This window comes from Elephantulus edwardii, unplaced genomic scaffold, assembly GCF_000299155.1.
Source record: "Elephantulus edwardii isolate Elephantulus edwardi_28Jun2011 unplaced genomic scaffold, EleEdw1.0 scaffold00039, whole genome shotgun sequence".
Classification (NCBI taxonomy): Eukaryota; Metazoa; Chordata; class Mammalia; order Macroscelidea; family Macroscelididae; genus Elephantulus; species Elephantulus edwardii.
Genome location: NW_006399789.1, coordinates 10,518,351 through 10,527,090, shown reverse-complemented (window position 1 = coordinate 10,527,090; position 8,740 = coordinate 10,518,351). Strand labels below are relative to the sequence as shown.

Below are 8,740 nucleotides of genomic sequence, written 5' to 3'. Positions count from 1 at the left end.
TACATCTTTTTGAGTGGAAACAGAACTCTTGCAAGTACATGAAAACTCAAGTATGTCTAAAATGGCAGTGTGTGAGTGATGAGGAGTAAAAGGGTGAAATATGTTATTAAATTATTGTCTTACAGTAACAAATCACTTACTACAATTTACTTTGTGAAGCTGAAGCACAGAATCTTGTAAACAATTTTTCCTCCTTGCCTGCTGCCTCTGTGTTAAATAAAACCCCCAAAAGCATCAAGTTGTTTCCAATTGGTAGTGAGGCCCTGTTTGGTTTCTTAACAGGAAGAGACTGCCCATATTTCTCTCACAGAGTGACTAGTGAGTTTGAACCACAGACCTTTGAATTAGCAGCCTAATGCATTACAAAATATCACCTGGGTTCTCTGTTAGGCTTTTCCTGTTGGGTGGATTACAGGAGGACTGCAAAGACAGCACAGAAATAAAAGGCTTCCTTTATCCCGTCTGCTTTCCAGATGCTTCCATCTTGTTTTGGTTTGCAGAAGGATCATTCCAGTGATGTTGGCTTACTGCATAGTAGTGGTGCTTTCCTGGAAACCAAATTAAAGACCACATTTGTTGTTGTTGAGTAAATTCTGGCTCCTGGTGACCCCATGTGTACAACGTACCATGTACCAGAGTGAAATTATAGCCCCATAGTATTTCCAATAGCTGATATTTCAAAGTAGATTACTATACCTTTCATTTAAGACACCTCTAAGAGGATTTGAACTTCAAATCTTTGCATTATCAGCCTAGCTTTTTAACCTTTGGCATCATCCAGTGATTCTTTGAAGACAGCTGGTCTTTTTGGTGGCAGAATTTAAATACAGTTAGTTTTTCTACCATCTGCAAAAACCAATCTCGTTGAACTCTGTCTTAGCTTTATGTCTTGCTGTGTAAGAAATTACTCCAAATTTAGTAGTTGTAAGCATTTATTTGTTCAGCAATGACTAGTTTGGATCATTCTGGCTTCTCTTCATGTTACTGTTAAGATTTTGACTGTGTCTGTAGTGATTTAATTGAGACTGTACTATAGCAATAGACTCAAGAGGCAGCAACCTGGGATGATGTAGGATCCGGTAGTGTTTCAGGCTGTTATACACAGAATTGTGATGAGTTGGAACTTACTAGAGGGGACTTAACAACAGCAGTCATCTCAAGGTTTGAGATACCAACACAATTAAAAGTTAAAAAGAGTCTAATGTTTTAATTCACATAAAAATAATTCTGAAACTAGTTTTGTGGTAAAAAAAAAAACAAAACAAAATATTTGACAATTCAGGTCTCTATCAAGGATGCACCCATGCTCCTCTTTTGGGCATGCTTCTTTCTTTTACACTTCATAAAGTTTGCTATGTGTATCTTTCTTACTTAAAAAAAATATTTACTCATTTAATTTTTATGTGGAAAATTCAGAGACATTAATTAAATTTGTCATGTTGTTCAAGCATCACTATGATCCATTTCTCAATATGAATTAGATCTTAAAAATTATTCATTTGATTACATTGTTTGAATTGAGGGTTATCTGTCCCTTGCTTATATTAAATATTTTATTTTGTTTAATTGTTAAAATTGTATTATTTTCTTTATATGAGTTCTGTTTTATTTACTTTAAAATAGATTATTTTTGCTAGGTGCAATCAAGTCACTAATCTTCGATTAGATATGGTGTAATCTTATGCTTAGAAAAATGGAGGATCAGCAGAGAATAGAAAGATTCTTAAGGAGATGGGTTGACATAGTGACTGTGACAATGGGCTTAAAAACACAGTAGAGATTGTGAGAATGGCACAGAATGGAACAGAGTTTCATCCTGATGTTCACTGGGTGACTGTCAATTGCAACTTGACAGCAACTAACACCACCACACTGAAGGATTTAAGTTTCTGGTCCATTGTCATTTTTAGCTGATAATACTTGAAATATTGGTAGACTGTATTTAGGATGATGCATATACTTCTAAAGAGCCATATTGAACAATTTTCAATTAGTTCTTTGAAATTTTCTAGCTAGAATAATCTACAATAAGTAATGGATTTATTCATTCACCCTAATAATTAGAATGTTTTTATTCTCTGTGTATAATTCTGTGTTTCCTAAATTATGAAAATAATGTTGTTGTTTTTTATTATTGACATTTTTTTTTTCTGTTTACACCTTGTTTCTCCAAAAAAGAAAAGCGCACGTTTTCTTTAATGACATGCATGATCTGGCTCAGCACCAAGTCTCGGGCTGGAGAGAAATTTCCACTTCACCCGACGGACTGTGGAGAACACCTTATTACTGAAATTTTAATGAACATTTACAGAGACTTTGGATTTCCATTTGTACATTGTTGCATATTTTCCTCCCTGTCCACCACTTCCCCCTCTCCTCAGTTCGCTTTTAATTTTGAAAATAAAAAAAAAATCTTTCATGCTACACAGTCCTCCCACCCCCAGTCCACTCTACTATGCAGCTCTTATTCTGGACTCTAGTCATAAAAATAATACCTAATCATATATTCTTTTTAAACAGTTCTCTTCCTCATATGTTTGAATGCAGTGTACATTATTTATCCCCTCTTTTCTTAGGTTCCCTCCAAATCTGATGTCAGTCCCATTTGACAACAGTGGCACTATATAGACCTTTTGTGACTGAGATATTTCACTCAGCATAATGTCCTCCAGGATCACCCATTTTGAATAATATTGCATGAGTTCCTTATTTTTCAATGCAATACAGTATTCCATTGTGTGAATATACCACAGCTTCTCTACCCATTCATTTGTTGACGGGCATTTGGGTTGCTTCCAACTCTTAGCTATTGTGAGCAAAGCAGTAATAATCATGTGTGTGCATATATCTGCTTGGGGTGGCAGTTCAGGTTTCTTTAGGGTATATTCCCAGTAATGGATTTGTTAGGTCAAATGGTATTTCTATTTGCAACTTTTTTTTTTTTTGGTGTGCCCAAATTTATTGAAAATATTACAGCACAGCAAACAGACTCAAACGGCTCCACGTGGTGTTTTGAAATTCATCCCAACTGTGGGCTGAGTGACTTGGAGGTTGGACGACAGACTGCCAAAGTCCAAGAGTTTCAGCATTTCCTTAGTATCAGGATCTACTTCAATGATCTCCTGATCCAGGGCTGCAACCTCTGGTACATAATTTTCTCTCGTTTCTCTCTCCTCCTCCTTCAGCTTAATGGAGATGCCTCTCACAGGCCCTCTCTGAATCCACTTCATCAGATGTGTGACATAGCCTGCTATCTTGTTCCGGAGCTTCTTGCTGGGAATAATGGCGATCTCCTCGCACGCGCGCTTGTTCATGTGGAAGTCATTACCCAGGCGCGTATAGTATTTCTCAATGTTGGCGGGTCCTTGGTGAAAGAGGGTATTTGCAACTTTTTGAGAAAGCGCCATACTACCTTCCATAGTGGTTGCATCATTTTACACTCCCATCTACAGTGAGTAAGGGTTCTAATTTCTCCATAACCTCATGAGCATTTTTTGTCTGCTGCTTTGTTGAACTTTGCTATTATTTTTGGAGTGAGATGATATCTCATAGTTGTTATGATTTGAACATTTCTTTATGTGTTTGTTCACCATCTAAATATCTTCTTTGGTGAAGTGTCTGTTCTTATCCTGTGCCCATTTTTCAATTGGGTGTTTACCTTTATCTTGTTGATGTGCTGAAATATTCTATAAATTCTAGATATAAGTCCCTTATCAGACATGTCGTTACCAAATATTTTTTCCCAGTCTATGGCTTCCCTTTTTACCCTGTTGGAGAAGTTTTTGGATGTGCATAAGGACTTGAGTCTTAGAAGGTCCCATTCATCTATTTCATCCTCTCCTGGAAAGGCTGGTGACTTGATCCTTCTAGCCTCTGCTTGAGAGAAAAATGAGCAGTCTGCTCCCATAATGACTTGTAGCCTTGTAGCCCCAATGGAGGGTCCCCAAAAACTAACACAGATTTGATGGCAGTACGTTTGGAATACTTACTTCATATCTCATTGTTGAACTTATTGTTAAACTTTTTTACCCCTTCACATTTTCTCTATTTTATTTTTTTTCCCTGCCATGAACATGCTGTACCTACAACTTTGCATAGCTGTATGGTTTCGTTTCTACAAGACAAAAAGAAAAACCACAGGCTTTTTACCAATGTGGTAAAAACTAGTAAAGCAAGGAAAGTCTATCGATAATTTTAAGGATACCTCCTTTGTGATTTAATGCCTCTGAAGATCCGCTGGAGCGTCTGCTATGATTAGGTTTTGACTTGATGGTACTTGACAACAAGAACAACAGGGAAAGGGAGCTCTAGTGGCCTAGTGGCAAGAAGCTGCGCTGCCATCCTGAAGACACTCGGTTCGAATCCACCAGATGCTCTGCTGGAGAAGGAGGGGCAATTTCCTCCTGTACCAGTTGGATCTGATTCTGTGGTACACACACACACACACACACACACACACACACACTGTCTCTCTCAAAAAAAAAAAACAAAACAAACCCAACAACAACAAAAAAACAAAACCAAAAACCCAACAGAGAATACTCTCCTGAATGATCTCATGATCTCTCAGATTCATAGAAGAGACTTCAAACGTTTCAGGCATTTTATACAATTGTCTTTATTTCTGATATAAGGTGCCTTGGTGGCATAGTGGTTAAAATGTTTTCCTGCTAACAGTTTGGGCAGTTTGGAGCCACCAAACCCTGGTCTGGAGAAAGATGAGACAGTGTGCTTCATTCAGTACAGATCCCAGACTTAGAAACTAACCCCGTTCAGCAGTTTTATTGTGTCCTACAGAGTTGCTATGAGTCAGAAATGACTGGAAGGCAGTGGGTCTTTCTGTTTGTTTTATTTTGGTTTGGTTGAATGTTACCAGAGGTCATGACTCAGAGTGTACTCAATGATAATTGGTTTTATTTTGTTTGGTTGGTTAATGTCATAAAAGAAAATTGATTTTGAAAATTCTCTGGACCATAATATTTAACTAACGTAAGACACTCCCCTATTTACATAGGTACCTAACTAGGGGGATGGAGGTGGAGGAGAAAGGTTGCTCACATCTTCTCAGTATTCTTCTCTTCAGAATTCATTTTCTGTTTTCTCCCATAAACATTGTTGGTGTAAGATTCTACAAAGTGGGCTTTGCCTCAAAGGGGCTAAACCATTTTGTACAGCAGAACAAAACTCTGCCCAGTTCCTTACCATCCTCACATCCCTGGTGTGTGTAAGCCCATTGTTTGGTCACTGTACCAAGCTGTCTTATTTAGAGTGTTCTTCTCCTTTGTTGATCCTCCACTTTTTCAAACACAACACACTTCTGTGGGGACTGGTCTGTCTTGATAACATGGCCAACCTAGCTGCACTTCCTCTAAGACAGATTTGTTTGGAGGTTTTTTGTTTGTTTTGGTTTGTTTGGTGTTTTTTTTTTTTTTTTTTAGTCCTTGGTATACTCAGTTTCCCCCCCCAGACACCACAATTCAAAGGAACCAATTCTTCTTTGGTCTTACTTTTTCATTGTCTATTTTTCTCCCTAAACACAAATCTGTACATGGTGATACTTTCTCCATTCAATCTGTACACTGAGTGAATCATTCAAGAAGCTGGACTCTATGAAGAAAAATGCAGCAACAGGATTGAAGGAAGACTCGTAAATAATACATATTATGCAGATAACACAACCTTGCTTGCCGAAAGTGAGATTTTGGAACATTTACTACAGAAAATCAAAGACTACAGCCTTTAATACTGATTGTATCTTAACATCAAGAAAACATAAAAATCCTCACCACTGGGTTATGATAGATGGAGAAATCATTGAAATTGTCAATGATTTAATCTTACTTGGTCCACAATCAACCCCCTTGGTACCAGCAATCAGGGTTCAGGATACTTATTGCATTGATCAACTCTACTGTCAGAGACCTCTCAAAATTACTAAGAAACAATGTCAATTTGAAGACTAAGGTGTATCTGATTCAAGGTATGGGTCTTTCCAATCTCTTGCTATGCATCTGAAAACTATCCAATGAATAAAGATGACAGAAGAATTGATGCCTTTGAGCTGTTGTGTTACAGAGGAGTGCTGAATATTCCATGGACAGCCAAAATAATAAATAGATATGTCTTAAAGAAAGCGCAGCCAGAGAGCTCTTTGGAGACAGATGACAAAACTTTCATCTTACGCACTTTGATCATATTGCAATGAGAGGCTTCTCCTTGGAGAGGGAAATCATGCTTGGAAAGGTAGAGGGTCAGTTACAAAGAGTAAGGACTTTAGTGACGTGTATTGACACAATTACTGCAGCAATGGACTCAAGTATGTCAGAGATAATAAGGATGGCATGGAAGAGGATACGGTTTAAATCTAGCGCTTGTTTATACTGTCCTGATGAATTGTACTTGACAAGACTTAATAACAACAACATTTTTACAGTGAATATTGTTCAGTTTTATTCGAAATACAGTCCCAACTTTATCTTCAAACTATTATTGTTTGGTTGATGTGTTCAGCTGACGGAAAGAACAAAAGGAACATCCGCTCAAGGGTTCTACCCTTCTGCCTCCCACAAATGTGACAGAAACATAAAATCTTCCAGCTCTGAGGAGCAGTTTGCATTAAACAAATCCCTAAAAATTATAAGAAAAATGTATAAAGAGCTGTTCATCCTTGATATGGAGACATTTCCCCGGGGACAACGATGGGAGCAACGAGTAACACTGTGAAATTCACTTCACTGGAAATTCAGTGAAACTCTGTTTAGAAACTAGTTAAGAATTGTTATAATATTATGAGCAGAAACACACTTTAAAGTTAATATTCACAGGGAGCTCTAGTGGCCTGGTGGCAAGAAGCTGCACTGCAATCCAATAGGTATGTGGTTCGGATCCACCAGATGCTCTGCTGGGGATGAAGGGGCAATCTCTTCCTGTACCAGTCAGGTCTGATTTGACAGTACACACAAAAATAAATAATAATAATAATAACAATAATAAATATTCACATTGCATCCTTAAAGTCCAAGTCTCAAGTATGAAATTAAATATTTTATCATTGATCAATTGCAGTGAACTTTGGAAACTCAATTATTAAACATTCAAGATAGTTTGCAAGTTGGTTGTTAAGCACAGCTATTATTAAAAAAACCCCTAAATTATACAAATTTATATTTTAAATTATGTTTAAGAAGCTAATAAAAATTTAAACCCTATCATGCTATGTACATGCGCAGGAGGTAATTCATGTCTGTTTTTGTTAACTGCTGTCCAGTGAGCCACAGCTTAAAGGGAAGCACGTCTATGGATATTGGAAGGAAATGTTTTCTGGTTCTGCACTATTCTCCTGGTTGGTATGGATCAGACTGTTACGATCCACAGGCTTTTCATGGGCTAATAGTCGAAAGTAGATTGCCAGGCCTTTCCTCCTTATTGAAATCTGTTCAGATTATGTTGCTGTTGTTGTCAGGAGTCTTTGATTCAGTTCTGACTCATAAGCACCCTCTATAAACACCCTAAGGCTGCTTGGTCCCGCGCCATCCCCACAGTCCTTGCTAGGTTTGAGCCCATTGTTGCAGCTACCATGTTAATCCACCTTCTTTCTAGTTTTCAATTTTTTTTGACAATCATCTACTGAGCAGGATGTCCTTCCCCAGGGACTGACTTTTCCTGATAACATGTCCAAAATACGTGAGACTAAAGTCTTGTAATCCTGTTTTCCAAGGAGCATTCTGGTGGCAAGTCTTTCAGGATTGATTTGTTTTCCTGGCAGTCCATGTATAATTAATTTTTTTTTTTTTTTACCAACACTACAATTCACAGGCATCATACCTGTCTTCCTTCTTCATTGTCAAAAGTAAGCCTTTTGAAGACTCCATGGCTTGGGTCAGGTGGAGCTTAATCTGAAATTTAATAATGTCTTTGGAGAGGTTTTTTGCACCTTAAAGGTCTTTTACAGAAGATTAACTCGGTGCAATACTTTGCTTACTTTTTTGACTGCTGCTTCCATGCGTATGGATTGCTGATCTAAGTAAAACACAATCCTTGACAACATCACACTTTTCTCCTTTTGTCAGGAGGTTACTTAGTGCGGTTGTAAGGATCTTTGTTGTGGTGTCCTCTATGCTGGCGGTTATAGGGTCTAGTAATCAATAATTGCTCCGTGTCCTCTTGTCCTGCAACAGCAAGGTTCTATCAGTCACGTATTACAGTGACTGATGCATCTTTCTCCAAACTCGATGCCACATTCTTCATGTTGTCCAGTTTCTCAGATCATTTGCTCACCATACAGATTGAATTAGTTTGATGATAGGACACCACTTTGAGACACACCTTTCCTAATCTTATATTGTGCCTTGTCCTACTCAAATGACTACCTCTCGATCTATGTATAGGTCTCATGGGAACACAGTTAAATGTTCTGGAATTCCCATCCTTTGAAAGGTTATAAATAGTATAATCCACATAACTGAATGCCTTTTAAGCAGATCATTTCTTTTATAAGGATCATCACAATACTAGTTCCTATGAGGTGGAATTAAAGATGTTCCAAATGTCTAACTTTTCCAAACTTCTGTATCGCCTTAACATCAACTAGTGCCCCTTCCCTCAATGTTCTCCCTCTTGTGTTTGAGTTCAAGCTGAAAGATCTAGTAGAACTCAGAAACCTTATTTATAGACATGTGATTTATCAACAGGAAGTAACTGTTCATTTTTAAAGTAACAGCTTTTCCCCAATTTGGTAGAT

General features: G+C 37.7%; 1 protein-coding gene across 1 annotated transcript in view; it reads right to left on the bottom strand.

Annotated features, from left to right (window-relative positions):
* Positions 1–2,990: 2,990 nt before the first annotated feature.
* Positions 2,991–8,740, bottom strand: part of LOC102865489 (40S ribosomal protein S17-like) — a 15,067-nt gene continuing 9,317 nt past the window's right edge. The window contains exon 2 of the mRNA XM_006885011.1: positions 2,991–3,364. Coding sequence (XP_006885073.1) covers positions 2,991–3,364 — 374 coding nt within the window. The remainder of the gene's footprint in view (positions 3,365–8,740) is intronic.